We start from the raw sequence: 16,242 nt of genomic DNA on the forward strand, positions 1-16,242 counted from the left end.
GCACATGTAAACTGGTTGGGCAAACTCCCAGGACCCCTCCAGTAATCTTGCGAGGGTAAAGAGCTGGTCCACTGTTCCACGACCGGGACGGAATCCGCACTGTTCGTCTTGAATCTGAGGTTCGACAAGTGGTCAGAGCCTCCTCTTCAGTACCCTGGCATAAGCTTTTCCCGGGAGGCTGAGCAGTGTGATACCACGATGGTTCGAGCACACTCTCCGGTCCCCCTTCTTGAAAATGGCCCTTTCCAGGACCCCTCCCACCGACTCCAAGAAGGCCGGATACTCCGAAATGCTGCTCGGTGCATAAGCACAAACAATAGTCAGAGCCTTACTCCCCGCAACCCGTAGGCGCAGGGAGGCGACCCTCTCGTTCCCCGGGGAAAACTCCAACACAGCGGCGCTCAGCCGGGGGCTCGTGAGTATCCCCACTCCCGCCCGGCGCCTCTCACCCTGGGCAACTCCAGAAAAGGACAAAGTCCAACCCTTCGCCAGGAGCTTAGTTCCAGAGCCCATGCTGTGCGTGGAGGTGAGCCCAACTATATCTAGCTGGTACCGCTCCACCTCCTGCACCAGCTCCAGCTCTTTCCCCACTAGTGAAGTGACGTTCCACGTCCCTAGAGCTAGTCTGCCGCCAGCGATCGGCCCGCCCAGGTCTCCCGCCTGGCCCACCGCCCGGTCTACATAGCACCAGACCCCGATAATTCTCCCTGCGGGTGGTGGGTCCACAGGGTGACTGCTGCTCCATGATGTTTTTTCGGGCTGAGCCCGACCGGGCCCCATGGGCGAAAGCCCGGCCACCAGACAACGAGCTCCCCTCCTGGGTCTGGCTCCGGGAGGGTGCCCCGGTTTCCCTAGCTTCAGTCCGTGGGCTGTTTATCATCAGGGTTTATTGAACCGCCCTTAGTCTGGGCTCTCCCCCAAGACGTGTTTGCCTTGGGAGACCCTACCAGGGGCTGATGCCCCGGACAACATAGCTCCCAGGATCACTGAGCCACTCAAACTCCTCCACCACGTTAAGGTGGCGATTCATAGGACAATGCTAGGTATCATGCAGATGCAAATTCATGGTTAAAAGCAAGTATAGTGTAGCTAACATGCTCAATTTGCTCTGTAAGACTGCAAATGGCTAATTTAGTTAGGCCATAGATCCAAACACCGAAAACAATGGACGGTGATGTTGGACGTTCTGGCAGTTGGTCAGTATTCAATATTTTTTTCAGCCAAATTTAAGGTTCTTTGGGTTTTCATTTCAGTGAGACATTCTTTGTAATTAACTTTCTTGTAGTACCAACTTCAGGTAAAAATGGTCAAACACATTTTTTGAATTGAATACAATGACATTTACTCAGCTGAGTTTTTTCAGATTCCTTAATGATTACATTTGTCATTCATTAGGCTCTGTCTGACAAAACAGCACGGGTCTATTTTCCATCTTTACAGTTTTGCATTGATTGTTTGAAAGTTACTTATTTTTTGACATTTCTTTTACTTCTGATGAAAGCCTTCGGTTTTATTGTCAACTCTGTCTATCTGCAGGGAAACGATGACATTTATATTTGTGGCATTGGCAGTGACGGAGTGGTGCAATTGCAGCATTCTTTTTCAACAGGACAAACGACTCCACAAGCTGTTCCTCTGGTAATGAAGTTCATCTGATACCACTGATTCATATCTGAACAAAGTAGAAAGTCAGAATCCTGCTTGTCAAATCATGAAACTGCACATGTTAATGTATAGATTCAGCTTGAATCAAAATCATATCTAACTATCCACCAGGGTAATATTTCTGATGTGAGAGCGTCAGTGCTGGATGGGGTGATCAGCTGTTCCTTCACCTCCATAAACATCATTTCTACTCAGAGGACCACTGGCTTCAACAAAACCTACTATCTCCTCTTTGCCTATGGACCCAACAGCAATGGTAATTTACACTTAATTACTTGAAGGGCCTCCAAACTGTATGCCACATTGAAAACAAGGTATATAATGTGTGAGCCCATGAGTCTTTTAATTTCACAGATTTATCTTAATCAGAAAAAATCAGAAAAAAACCTTTCGCAGGGAAAAAGGGAAGAACCCTTCAGGAGAGCAACAGAGGAGGATCCCTCTCCCCGGATGGACAGAATAATAGATGTCATGTGTACAGATGAACAGCATTACAGAGTTACAGTTACATAAACACATTCAATGAATTATGAATAATTAGTAGTAGGCATGGACAGCCCTGTAGCTAACGGTGTACACTCCGGTAGTATAAACTCAAAAGTTATGAGGTAATGGTCTGACAGAAGAGGGTTCTGTGGGAAGACACAGACTTCATCCTCTGTTTTGTACTTCACTGAGACCTGGCTCTGTGGATCGATACCGAACTCCGCGTTTCAGCTGGCAGGCTTCCAGCTGTTCAGAGCGGACCATGACACGGAGCTCTCTGGCAAAACGAAGGGTGGAGGAATCTGTTTTTACTCGAACAGTGGCTGGTGCAATGACGTGACTGATTCTACAGCACTGTGCTCCTGATCTAGAAATTGTAATCATAAACTGCGTGAGTTCGCTTCATTCATCCTGGTCAGTGTCTACATGCCGCGCAGGGCAACGTGCAGGAATAACAGCGGACACTTGCCGAGCAGATACGGTGTGTGGAGCGGATCTACCTGGACTCCTTAGGTATTGTCCTTGCGGACTAACAAAGGAAACCTCAGCCATGACCTCCCTAAATACAAACAGTTTATTAAATGCCAAACCAGAGAGGAGAACACTTCAGTAGGAGCTATCACGCCGTCCCTTGTGCTGCACTGGGATACTCTGACCACGTCATGGTCCATCTGATTCCTTCATACAAGCAGAAGTTAAAGCTCTGCAAACCTGTGGTGAGGAAATTTAAGAAGTGGACCAGTGAAGCTTTGGAGGATCTTCAGGCATGCTTGGACTGTACAGACTGGGATGACATCCGGACTGATACCAACAGTCTGGATGAGATCACATAGGCTGTAACTTCATACATCAGCTTCTGTGAGGACAGCTGTATTCCATCATGCACCAGGGTGAGTTATAACAATGAGAAACCCTGGTTCACAGAGGAACTCAGACAGCTAAGGCTGCACAAGGATCAGGCGTTTAGGAGTTGAGACAAGGACTTGTGCAAAGAGACACAATACAGGTTTAGGAGGGCGGTGAGAGATGCTAAACAACTGTTCTCTGAGAAACTGCAACACCAACTCTCAGCAGGTTTCAGACAGATCACCAACTACAAGCTTAAAACCCCTCACTCTATGAATAACCTCCGCCTGGCAGACGAGCTGAACGAGTTCTACTGTCGCTTTGAAAGATAATGGGACAGTACTGACTCCATCCCCCACAGCTCAATCAACCAGCCCCAAGCAGGGACTCATGGCTATGTACCACCCATCCCAACCCCCCTCCAGTGACGACCCTCTATTCTGGAGAGAGACGTTAACATCCTTTTTAAAACAGAAACCCCGCAAAGTGTCCGGCCCGGACTCTGTCTCCCCCTACACTCTGAAGCATAGTGCTGTCTCTTGTGTTCACAGCCATCTTCAACACCTCCCTAGAGACATGCCACGTACCAGCTTGCTTCAAGGTCTCAACCATCATCCCTGTCCCCAAAAAACCTAAGATCACAGGACTCATGACTACAGGCCAGTCGCCCTGACCTCTGGTCATGAAGTCCTTTGAACGCCTAGTCATGTCCCACCTCAAAACCCTCACCAACCCACTCCTGTAACCCCTGCAGTTCGCCTAAGAAGCCAACAGGTCTGTAGATGATGCTGTCAACATGGCCCTCCATTTCTTCCTCCAGCATCTGGACTCCCCAGGAACCTACGCCAGGATTCTGTTTGTGGACTTCAGCTCTGCTTTCAACACCATCATCCCGTCTCTGCCGCATCTACAAGCTCTCAGCAACACCTGGTGCAGTCAAAAACCACTTAGAGCTCAACACTTTGAAGACAGTGGAGATGGTTGTGGACTTCAGGAAGAAAGCAGCCCCACCCGCCCCCATCACCCTATGTGACTCCCCCGTTGACGCTGTGGAGTCTATCCGTTTCCTGGGCTCCATCATAATCCAGGACCTCAAGTAGGAGCGAAACATCAGCTCCTTCACTAAGAAGGTGCAGCAGAGGATGTTCTTCCTGAGGCAGCTGAAGAAACTCAACCTGCCAAAGACAATGATGGTGTGAGGGTTCGGTTGTGCTGGACCCAAGCGCAGACACGGGGAGGCAAGGTTGGGTGGAGGTAAATAGTTTATTGAACAGAACCGGGAGAGCGTAGATGGAGTGGTGAGGTGGCGTGAGCGGAAGTGCAGGTACTGGATTCCTGGGCACAGGGGTTAGCAGGAAATCACAAGTAACAAGCAAAGTATGTTTCTTAGTGAAGCCGAGAGTCGAAGTACCACTGTAAATGGTGCAATAATCTGGCAACTGGAGAGAGGGAAGCCAGGGTGTTTTAACAGGGAGGACTTGATGATGTGATTGGAGACAGGTGCCGGAGATGACGTGCAGGTGTGGAGATGATTGCCAGTTGCCGGAAGCCACACCCACGTAACAGGGGACAAACAAGGAACAGAGAGAAAAGGACGAGACTCACGGCCGAGCCGTGACAGATGGTGCACTTCTACACCTCCATCATTGAGTCCATCCTCTGCTCCTCCATCACCGTCTGGTATGCTGCAGCCACTGTCAAGGACAAGGGCAGACTGCAGAACACCATCCGCTGTGCTGAGAGGCTGATTGGCTGCAATCTGCTGTCCCTCCAGAACACTTTTAAAACAGCACTTAAAAGCCATTTATTTAAATCTGCATTTAGCCTGTGATACTAGTATTTTTTGTATTCTCACTGAAAACTTAGCCCCTTTTCAGTTGAAAAGTTTCATTTCAAGAAAAGTAATGTAAAAAAAATAATTTTACTCAAACAGGAAGAAATGCTGCATTTGATGGGGACTATTTGCAGTGACCTATTAACCACATGTGGTGCTTTGAGTATGTGTGGTAGCAGTATAGTGTGTGTATTCATGGTTATGAAATAACTTGTCAATTAGGGTTGTGTTTATAAACATTTTGAACAATGGACAATGGAGCTCTATGGCATGAAGATATGTCAGGTTTCTTTAACAAGATGAGCAGCAGTAGCCTCTTAATTTAACTAAAGTTTGAAAGTTCAACAAATAACTAGAAGCAGATTATTCAGCCCTGATTGTTTTATGTATCTCTCTTACAGGACAAATCCAGTTCCATACAGGTACCTTCATCAGCTCTGACAAAGTAGACATCTCCAGACCCCGGATTGTCAGAAAAGCAGGTTGGCCTCATATCATCAAAGCACATGGTGAGATCCGGTCCAGACCGATATCAGCAGTAGTACTAAGTAGAACAATACATTTTGTTTTTAAGGCTAGCCAGATGATTTACAGATGACAATTAGAAATACTTTCCAGAAAAAAGGCATCAGGCCTGTTTTTGACAAGTGATTATAGATAAGAAAAAATAAAAGCAAAGACAAACAAACTAAAACTGTCAGGATCTGTAGTTTGTTTTGTGTTTCCTGTTTTATTTTGTAGTCCCCGTCTCTCGTGTCCTCTGTTTCCCTGCACTTACTGTCCCTGTGATTGTCTGCCATGTCCCTGATTGTTTCCTCCTGTGTCCAATCACCTGCACCAGCCCTGTGTATTTAATCCCTGTTTGTGTCTTTCCCCTTTGTCAGTTCATCCTGTTTTGATCACCATAGATCACGGGGGTGAGGTAGTACATTGGATTTTTGCTGCAAGCAATAAAGTTGCTTTTTGTTCCCTATTCGTGAGCGTTTGGGTCCTATTCTTGCCATCCTCCCGTGACCGAACAAACTGACCAAAAATGGACCCAGCCTTCAACCTGTCTTGTCCTTCTCGTGGTGGATCCCGCCACTGTTCAGGTGGACCTCGAGGCCGTGGAGGGAGATCTTCCGGGTACGAGGTGGACCCAGCTCCTAACCCCTTTGCAGGCACCCGCTTGGCTTATGGGGGCCCTCGTAGCCTCGAGAAGGGTAACAGCAACCCCCATAGGGTCTCAACACCGGAGTTATGGGTGGGGACCCGCTTGGCTTATGGGGGGCCTCGTAGCCTCCAGAAGCGGAACTGCAACCCCCATAGGGTCTCGGCACCAGAGTCATGGGTGGGGACCTACTTGGCTTATGAGCGGCCTCGTAGCTCCGGGGACAGAGTTCACACAGTCCCGGCCTCGGAGTCGGGGGTCCTAACCTCCGGACCGCGTCGGTGGAAGGTCCCGGCTGCCACCTCTGTGTCGCCCCGGTGCTGCAGCCCACGCCGCCGCCTCCGTGCTCCGGCCGACCCCTGCTTCCTATGACCTGTCGGCGTTCCGGCCAACCTCTGCTGCCCTTGCCTGGTCGCCAGACAAGCTCCGGGACATAATGGAGACCCTCGGAGCCATTTCTGCGCGTTTGGAGCAGCTTCATGAGCAGCCCACGCCGGTTCCCGCTGCAGCCTCCACGCCGGTTCCCGCTGCAGCCTCCACGCCGGTTCCCGCTGCCGCCTCCACGCCGGTTTCCGCTGCCACCACCATGCGCAGTCCACGCCGGTTCCCGCTGACGCCACCATGCCGCAGTCCACACCGCTGCTGATGCTACGCCGCAGTCTACGCCGGTTCCCGTTGCCGCTGGTTCCCGTTGCCGCCTCCATTCCGCTGTCCACGCTGCTGCCCGCTGCCGCCACCATGCCGCAGTCCGCTGCCAGCTGCTGACGCTATGCAGCAGTCCACGGCGGTTCCCGCTGCCGCCTCTATGCCGCAGTCCACGCCGCTTCCCGCTGCTGACGCTGTGCCGCAGTCCACGCCGGTCAATGCTGTCGCTCCCCGTGCCCCGTCGACGTCCCGGACGATCCCGGGTCCCGTCGGCGCCCTGGCCGACTGCGGTTCCCCGGGTCCCGTCGGTGCCCGGCCGACTCCGGCTCCCTGGGTCCCGTCGCCGCCCCGGCAGACTCCGGTTCCCCGGGTTCCGTCGCCGCCCCTGGCTTTGATGAGGCCACGTGATATGGATAACTTTTGAGCATTTCATGAATGACCGTACCTTCGTCGTCCCGATCTCCGTCATTGAAAGTTATTGAAAGCCAGCCAGGTCATTGAAAGAACAACACGAGACCAGGTAGTAATGTTTCTTGAGAAAGCCAGCCAGGTAAATGAGTGCCTTTTTAAAAAAAGTTACCTGGCGACCAGAGGGATTAAATGTGATACAGCTGTGTGACTAGTAATCCTGATCCGGGACCGGCCTTGTAGATGCCTTTATAGTAGAGAGATTTGGGGCTCGCCGCAATTATGGGATTTAAGGTAATATTTCGCCCGGGGAAATGCCAAGAGATTGTTACGGTCTGGGCGGTGGCTAAAACTACTGACCGCGGTCTGACCATATTCATATGATCGAGGAGAAGATCCGGGTGCGACGTGCTGATTAATGCATTTGCCTTCGGTGATGAACACTGGCACGAAGCCTGCCGCGGGGAATGCTGTTGCGGCAGGAGTTTGAGGATATCCGTCCTCCTGGTGCCGGTCGGTTTGTTACCGGCGCGGAGTGAGAATCCCCGCGGGGAACGATTGGGAGGAGGTGCTTTCTCTTCCGCTGGTGACTGGACAACGCTGGCTCCGGAACGAGGCTGGAAAAAGGTAAAATGGACGTTTGTCGGTTTGTTATGAATGCGCAGAAACTGGCTGATGGAGAACACGGATAGCAGCGGCGTGAATCGTGCGTAACAGCAGCATGAAAGTACATGCAGGTTAGGTTACGCAATACAATATAGAAAAAAAATGGAATAGAATAATAAGAAAAAGACCCAGCCAATGAACAGGCAACGGTGTTTAAGTGTTCTTGCAGTGTGCAGGAATGATCTCCTGTCTCTGTCCTTGTGACAGCTGAGCTGGATGACTCTGTTGGAAAACCGCTGTCCTTGCAGTAGGTGGTGGAGAGGGTGGTCCGGGTTATCCAATATGGGGCAACTGTGGGTCAGTGGTTAGCAGGTCCATCTTTCAATCAGCGGTTCAATCCCCGCCCGTCGACGTGTCCTTGAGCAAGACACTTAACCCTGAATTGCTCCCTGGAGCTGTGTCTATGGCGTAAGTCACTAAAAGGCACCTTCTCCAGACTGTCCAGTTTGCAGCCAACGATAGAGCCAGCTGTTAAGTCTGTTGGTGTCTCCAATGCTGCTCCCCCAGCAGAACAGTGTACTGGCCACAATATACTAGTAGAACATCTCCAACATCTTGCTGCATACATGGAAGAGTTGACTCATCCCCTTCTTGTACACAACGTTAATGTTGGTCTTCCAGTTCATCTCTCAGCGGAAGTGGGGGCGTCCTTTTTACTCCTGAAGTCCACCACCATCTCTGGTCTTGGCCACATTCAGAAGCAGGTCATTTCTACCTGCTCACTCCACAAAGTCAACCACTACTGCTCCTAGGTACTCCTCCTGTCCATCCTTAATACACCCGACCACTGCAGAGTCAGAAAAACTTCTGCAGATGGCATGACCCTGAGTCTGGTCTACAGGGTGAACAGGAAGGGAGACAGAACAGTTCCCTGTGGGGCTCCAACATCACTGACCACCGTCCCAGACAGCACACGGTCCATTCTGACAAACTGTGGTCTGTTGTGAGGTAGGCAGTGATCCAGGAGACAATGGACGCGTTGACCCCCACCCCCCGCAGCTTCTCACTCAGCAGCAGTGGTTGGATGGTGTTGAATGCACTGGAGAAGTCAAAGAAAGTGATTCTCACAGAGCCACCAGTTTCATCCAGGTTCAACTGAGCTTGTTGCAGCAGGTAGATGATGGCATCGTCCACTCTCACACAGGACCGGTATTCAAATTGAAGAGGGTCCAGGGAGGAGTTAGCCTGCGGTCGAAGATGGGCCAAGACCAGCCTCTCCAGCACCTTCATCACATGTGATGTGAGAACAACTGGTCGGTAGTCATTGAGGCCAGTTGTCTTCTTTTGGACAGGAACCAGGCACAAAGTCTTCCACAGCACCGGGACTTCCTCCTGCTTCAGGCTCAAGTTGAATATGTGTTGTAGGACATTAGACAGCTGGATGGCACAGGTCTTTAGGATCCAGGGGTTGATGCCGTCAGGTCCTGTGGCCTTGAATTGGTGGATTCTCTCCAGCTGTCTCATAACCTGGCCAGTCATCACATAGAGGGGGGAGGGTGGTAATGGTGTCATTGGTGGAAGAGCCCTTTGAAGTGGAGGGCTCTGTGTCCATGCAGCTCACCAGGGTGGACAGAGGGGGGAAGGCAGCAGAGGTGTTTGGGAGGTGTGGTGTCTTGAGGAGACCGATGATAGCTGTGAACTAAACCTGTTGAAGAAACAGTTTAGCTTGTTGGCCCTCTCCAGGAATCCCACTGGTTGTCTCCCTCCAACCTTGAAGCCAGTTATTTGCTTCATCCCGGACCACACCTCCCTTACATTGTTCGGCTGGAGTTTGGCTTCCAGCTTCCTCCTGTAGGAGTTCTTGCACTTCATAAGCTTGTCCTTCAGGTTGTGCTGTACTCTCATGATCGCTTCCCTGTCCCCAGACCTGAAGGCTGCTTTCTTCTAATTAGCGGCTTGTTGTTGGAGAAGCGGTGTACAGTCCGGGATGGTATGGTGGAGTGTTCACAGAATTGAATATATCTGGTGATGCAGTCCGTGATGCTGTTGATGTCCTCCCCATGTGGTCCACAAAGCACATCGGAGTCCGTCAATTCAAAGCACTCCTGCAGGGCGTCTTTAGCCTCCTCACAGTCCTGGTGGTTAAAGCCTGCCTCTGGACCAGTAACCATCAGGACTGTGAGGCGGTGGACACAGGAGGCTGAACATGCCCTACGACTACTACTACCCAGCTACTTTGAAGGAATATGGTTCATGGCCTCTTAGTAAAGACAGACGAAGCCTAGGGATAGCGTCTTAGAGACAAGTAGATGGTTTGACGTAGAAATTGTTCAAGTCAATTGGTGAAGGTCGATGGGAGAAAAGCATTCTTACAGCTGTTTCTAAGGTTACTGTATTTGGGAATGGGTGTGCCGCGGCTACCAAATCTAAGTTCACCAGTTGGGTTTCTGTGTGAGAAAGTAACAGTTGCTGTATTTTATCCAATTAATATAAGCTGCATGCTTTGGATGTGGGAAGAAGCTAGAGAACCCGGCGGGAACCCACACTGCCATTGTAGTGGCCATTTGTCCAATAAATCAAAAACAAACAAATCAAATTGCCACTGACGCACCATGGGTTTGTGGTTTACGCAGCCAAAAGAATGCATTGTCCATTCAGGATTCCGTTTTTCTGATAATTTATTTAACTAAACAAAACAAGCAAACAAACAAAAGAACAAAGGAACTCCTAACACTGCCTCTCTTGCGCTGGTAAAAAACCATAGGCCTACCCAGGTCCATGCTGGTCCTGTACCTGCCTACTCCTACATATAACCACAGGTGCCCACAGTGTTACCCAATTAATGAACAAATGAACAACCAAAAGACTAAATATATCTAGACAACAACAATAAAGAATTAAACTAAACTAAAAACTCACAAGAAAAAAGCTATTCTAATATATCAAAACATCTAACCTAAATAAGCAAACAACCTGAATGATTAACAATAGTACTTGTCAATAAAACTACTAAATACTAATATCAATTAAATAGCTCCAACATTCCGGCCCCTAATTGTGCATACAATCACAATTACATACTATTCTCAAACGGAGCTATTCCTGCAACATACAATTCAATGGCAAACTAGGAAATATTAGGGAATATTCTATGTGCCATGCATTTAACCTTAAGTGAATCTTCTTGATGAATCTACAAAAAAGAGAAAAGCATTAGTCCATGATGCTAAACTGCTGCTTCCAATAGCAGACAGAGCTTTGTCACCGGCCTCTCCAGAATGCTGGTTCTTGTTTGAAGCCGCACAGAGCGCACCAGACCCTTTGCATCTGGTCTTACATCCAACACTTTTCCCATCATCCAAGATCCTCTTGGCGCTGTGGAGTCCGCAACAAGAACTATGTCTCTAGTAGTGAGGCTTCTTCTTGGCCTTGTCCATTTTTGTCTCTCTTGCATCATCGGTAGGTACTCAGAGATCCATCTCTTCCAAAACAGTTCAGCCATGTACTGTATTTGCTTCCATCTTTTCCTGATGTATAGATCATCTTTATCAAACAGTCCTGGTGGTATGATTGGTTTGCCCTTTAAAATTAGAATGTGGTTTGGTGTGAGAGCTTCAAGGTCATCTGGGTCGTCTGACACTCTTGTAATGGGTCTATCATTTAGTATTACCTCAACCTCACAGAAAATGGTCTGGAGCCCTTCGTCATCCAGAGTTTGCTGTTGAAGAATTGAGGTGAGGACACTTTTCACTGAACGAATCAGGCGCTCCCAGATGCCGCCTTGATGGGAAGCTGCTGGAGTGTTAAAGTTCCATTGTATGCCCTCCTGGACCAAAGACCTCTGAATTTTGCTATGATTCACAACAGCCAGACTTTCCTTCAGCTCTCGGTTGGCTCCAAAGTTTGTGCCGTTATCAGTCCTGATGGAGGCGACTGGACCTAGTCTGCAGATGAATCTCCTTACTGCATTTAAACAGGAGTCTGTATCCAATGTATAAGCCACTTCCAAGTGGACAGCACGACTGGTAAGACAGGTGAAAAGTACTCCATATCTTTTAAGAAGACTTCTTCCTCGCTTAACATTGATGGGCCCAAAATAGTCAACTCCAACATTTGTAAAAGGAGCTTTGTCAGGCAACACTCTCTCCTCAGGCAAGTCTGCCATCTTCTGTTCACCAAGCTTTCCTCGGTTGCGTCTACAAACAACAGTCAGATATGACTTTCCTGGCAGCAGAGTTTGCATTAATGATCCAGTACTTTTGCTGTAACCTGGACAACATGTGATTTCTTCCTGCATGTCCCAGCTGATGATGGATATGGCTCAGAATGAGTTTGGATACATGCAGATCTTTTGACAAAATGACTGGATGTTTGGATTCTGCTGGCAATGCTGCTCTACTCAACCGTCCTCCAACTCTGAGGAGGTCATCATCCATGACTGGGTCCAGTTTGTACAGTGGACTTTCTTTGGGGACGTTTTTACAGCCACCCTTGAGTGAGGCAATTTCAACTGTGAACTTGTGTTTTTGTACGTATTGAATGATTGATTTTTCTGCCTTTCAGGAGCTAGGCTTTGTCCCTCGAGTGTGACTTTAAAGCTCTGAATTCTTCTTTCCACTTCTTGTTCCTGAATCTTTAGATTGTCCTTTCTGAGGCCTGCAGAAGCACAAAACTCCTTTCTCTTCTGTCTCAATAACAAGAGCATTTCCTTGACCTTCAGAAACCAAGCCACAGATCTTTTTAGGCTAATCCAAGATGAAAAATAAGAGATCAGGTGGTTCGTGGAATTCTCCAAGTCCTTGATGATAGCATTCACCATTAAGTCCCTTTTGACTTCTGGGTCATCTGCTAAAATCGCTTTAAGATCCACCTCTAGTTTAGGTCACGCCTCCTTTGACTTGAATAGAAACTCCGGTCCTTTTATCCATCTCCTGCTTTTCAGGAAATCCTCAAGCTCTTAATCTTCTTGATGCTTCATCTGCTGGATTCTCCTTAGAACCCACATATCTCCACTGATCCACATCGGCCGCTTCTCTGATAAAAGCGGTTCTGTTTGCCACAAAAGTGTGGAATCGCCTGGTTTCACTGGAGATATATTTAAGAACAGTTGTACTGTCAGTCCAAAAAACTGACTTCTCAAGTTTAAATTGCAACTCCTTCCGAAGCATTTTATCAACTTGAACAGCAAGAACTGCGGCTGTGAGTTCCAGTCGAGGAATTGTAGTCTGCTTTAGTGGAGCCACTCTGGCCTTTCCCAAGAGAAATGCAACATGTAGTTTACATTCTTTTTCCAATCTCACATAGGACACAGTTCCATATCCAACTTGACTGGCATCAGAAAAGTGGTGAAGTTGGGCTGTAGCAAGGTCTCTAAAGTCTCTGGGTTTAATACAGCGGTCCACTTTGAACTCTGACCTCCTTCGGAGGTCCCCAAGCCAATTAGACCATGGGGTGGGGAATAGCGTCATCCCATCCCAAGTTTCTCTTACAAAGCTCCTGCAGCAAAAGCTTGGCTGGCATACTAAATGGGGATAGAAAACCTAAAGGGTCATAAAGTGAGCTGACCACTGACAAGATGCCTCTTCTGGTCTGTGGCTGTTGTCGTAATGAGGTCCTGAACTTGAATGTGTCAGTTTCAATGCTCTACTGTAGTCCTAGTGCTTGCTCCATTGGAAGTTGGTCTGTATCCAGATCCAGCATTTCTTTTGGTCTTTTGTCTACTGCGATTGACCGCAGTACTGCGGCTGTTGCTGATCCATCCTGAAAGATTGAACCCTCCTTTATGACAGAGCGTTCAAGTCCTTGATCAATTGTAGTGCTTCCTCCTCTGAAGCCATGGATTTCAGGCAGTCATCAACATAGAAATTATTTTTGACTGTATTTATCACTTCCGCAGGGAAATTTTTGACATCATCATCTGCAGTTCTCCTCAAAGCATAATTTGCACAACTTGGTGAGGATACAGCTCCGAACAGATGTACTTTCATCCGATACTTCAGTGGAGACTGTGCAGTGTCACCATCAGGCCACCAGAGAAAGCGAAGAAAGTTGATGTGCTCCTCTGAGACATGCACTTGATGAAACATGGCTTGGATGTCAGCCATTACTGCAACAGGCTCTTGCCTAAATCGGATGAGAACTCCAATAAGAGTGTTAGTAAGATCAGGGCCCTGCAAGAGCTGGCAGTTCAGTGATATCCCTTCATAAGTTGCTCCACAATCAAAAATAACCCTCAGTTTGCCTTTCCTGGGATGATAGACTCCATGATGAGGGATATACCACACCTTTCCATCACTTTGTTCTAGTTGATCAGCAGGTACCATCTCAGCATATCCTTGAGTTATCATGTTGTTTAGAAATGTGGTGTATTCATCCTTAAATGGGCCATTCTTATCCATTTTTCTTTTCAGGCTCCGTAGGCGCTGTTCTGCAACACAGCGATTGTTAGGCAAGACAGGATTTTCCTGTCTGAAAGGTAAGTCAATACAGTAATGGTCTCCTGTTAATACTGTTGAGGTGCTCATAACATTCATGAACTTGATATCTTCTCTGGACATTTCAATCTGCTCCTCTGATGATCTCTCATTAAAGTCATGGTTATACTGTTTAACCAGCATTTCTTGCAGATGTTCCACAGAGATTCGGTTGGCTGTTACAGCAGGGCAGCCACTCTTACTTGTACTGCTTCTGCCACGCAGTGGACCATTAATGACCCAACCAACTCTGGTTCTCACTGCATAGGGTCCTTCATCCTGGCTGTTTATCAGCTCCCAAGGCTCCATCACTTTTGAAGCATCAGTTCCAATTAGTAGCTCAACATCTGCATCAATGTCATGGAGCTTAACATCCTTGAGATAGGACCATTGATCAAGATCCTCCTGTCGTGGGACATTCAGTGTAGAAACAGGGATGGTCTTTTGAGTTAAAACATCAGGTAACTCAATGAAATCATTTGCACTCATGCCAGACACTTCAAGACCTGACAGCATTTACAACCTTCTTTTGACCCATTGTTCTCAATAGAATACTTGTTCTTTTACCCCTTAAGTTCAATTGTCTTGCCAAGTTCTCGGTACAGAATGTGCCTCACCTTCCTGGATCCAAAAAGGCATACGTCTGCACCGTTTTGTTGCCCCTCTGGCTCTTGACTTTGACTGCAACAATAGAAAAGATGGAATTATCTTCATAACCAGCCCCAATATGGCCACAGGTCTGAGACATTGCAGTTGAAACACTTGGAGGGCTCACAGACTGTTGGGGTTGATGTAAGGCTGTTCCTTTATCCTGCCGTTCTATATGAAGGACTCCTGGGTGCTTCTGGTGACACACATTGCAATCCAAGCGACTCCTGCAGTCTTTGCTTATGTGGCCTACTTTCAGGCAACCAAAACAAATACCCTGTTCCTTGATAAAATTGATCTTATCACGATGTCCTTTTTCTTTAAACTGTGGGAATTTATCTATCAGGTGACAACTTTTTAAGCAAAACAGACAGTTGTGAATAGAGAAAGACTTGGTCTTGTTTTCTGTATACGGAGTACTGACGGAGTACTGAGGCTTTCAAGTTGGTGGATTGTGAATCCTGAATGTTTCCAAAAAGTGGATCCGAGGCAATTATGACCTGCTTTTCAATGAATACAACAAGATCATTAAACAGTGCTCTCCGGCCACTTCGCTCCTGCAGATCACAAGCAACATTTATCCACCTTTCCCTTAATTTATAAGGAAGTTTCAAGATGATGCTCCTCATAATGGATGGTAGGTCCAGTTCCTTCATATGCATCATTTGCTCTGTTAGATTTGAGCATCCTCGAAGAAAGAGAGAGAATGATTTTAATGCTTTAAGATCTTCACTTTTAACAGGTGTCCAGCTGAGAATCTTTTCCATATAGGCAGATGCAATTTTGTACTCGTTTCCAAAGTGCTCTGCTAGAAGACTTTTGGCTCTTTGGTATCCTCGTTCTGAAGGTAAATGTTGACAACTGCACACCAGGTCTCTTGGCTGCCCCCTGGTGTATTGTTCGAGAAAGTGTAAACAGTCACTCCAATTAGTTGTCTTCTCCTCCACTCCATTTTCAAAAGCTCTGATGAAAGACCTGTATTGAAGAGGGTCTCCATCAAACACAGGAATATTTCATACAGGAAGGACAGAGCACAGATTTTGCTGAACCAGCAGAGCAGCAATGTTATTTTGTCTTTGCATAACATTTACAATATCATTCTGATAGTTTTCAGTCAGAGTTTGGAGCCAGGAGGTTGCACACGTCCTGCTTGGTTTTCATTCACAGTTTGTGTGGCTGGCCTTTGCTTAGGCCTGACAACTTGTGGTTGAGTTATGGGATCAGAAACAGAAACCCCATGATCTCTTTCATCCATGTTAACTGGAACAAAGGTGTGGGCACGGGGACTTAATTGAATTGTTTTTTGAGAAGTGTTCCTTTCAAAATAAGAGTTCATGCCGTCCGAACATTTTGTGCCAGACTGATGAATTGATTTCCAAGACATGAAGCTTTGCATTTGTTACTGCCAATTCTGTATCACGCTCCAATTGTTCCTTTTCTTTCCTCAAACGTTCCTCTTGATCCTCTATTAAATGTTTCCT

General features: G+C 47.6%; 1 protein-coding gene across 1 annotated transcript in view; it reads left to right on the forward strand.

The window, feature by feature from the left end:
• LOC117746264 (putative ferric-chelate reductase 1) overlaps window positions 1-16,242 on the forward strand; it is a 56,476-nt gene that overhangs the window by 16,898 nt on the left and 23,336 nt on the right. The window contains exons 4-8 of the mRNA XM_034555299.1: window positions 1,537-1,638; window positions 1,777-1,921; window positions 3,549-3,656; window positions 3,762-3,932; window positions 5,233-5,340. Of these exons, the coding sequence (XP_034411190.1) occupies window positions 1,537-1,638; window positions 1,777-1,921; window positions 3,549-3,656; window positions 3,762-3,932; window positions 5,233-5,340 (634 nt within the window). The remainder of the gene's footprint in view (window positions 1-1,536; window positions 1,639-1,776; window positions 1,922-3,548; window positions 3,657-3,761; window positions 3,933-5,232; window positions 5,341-16,242) is intronic.

Source organism: Cyclopterus lumpus, chromosome 17 (assembly GCF_009769545.1).
Source record: "Cyclopterus lumpus isolate fCycLum1 chromosome 17, fCycLum1.pri, whole genome shotgun sequence".
Classification (NCBI taxonomy): domain Eukaryota; kingdom Metazoa; phylum Chordata; class Actinopteri; order Perciformes; family Cyclopteridae; genus Cyclopterus; species Cyclopterus lumpus.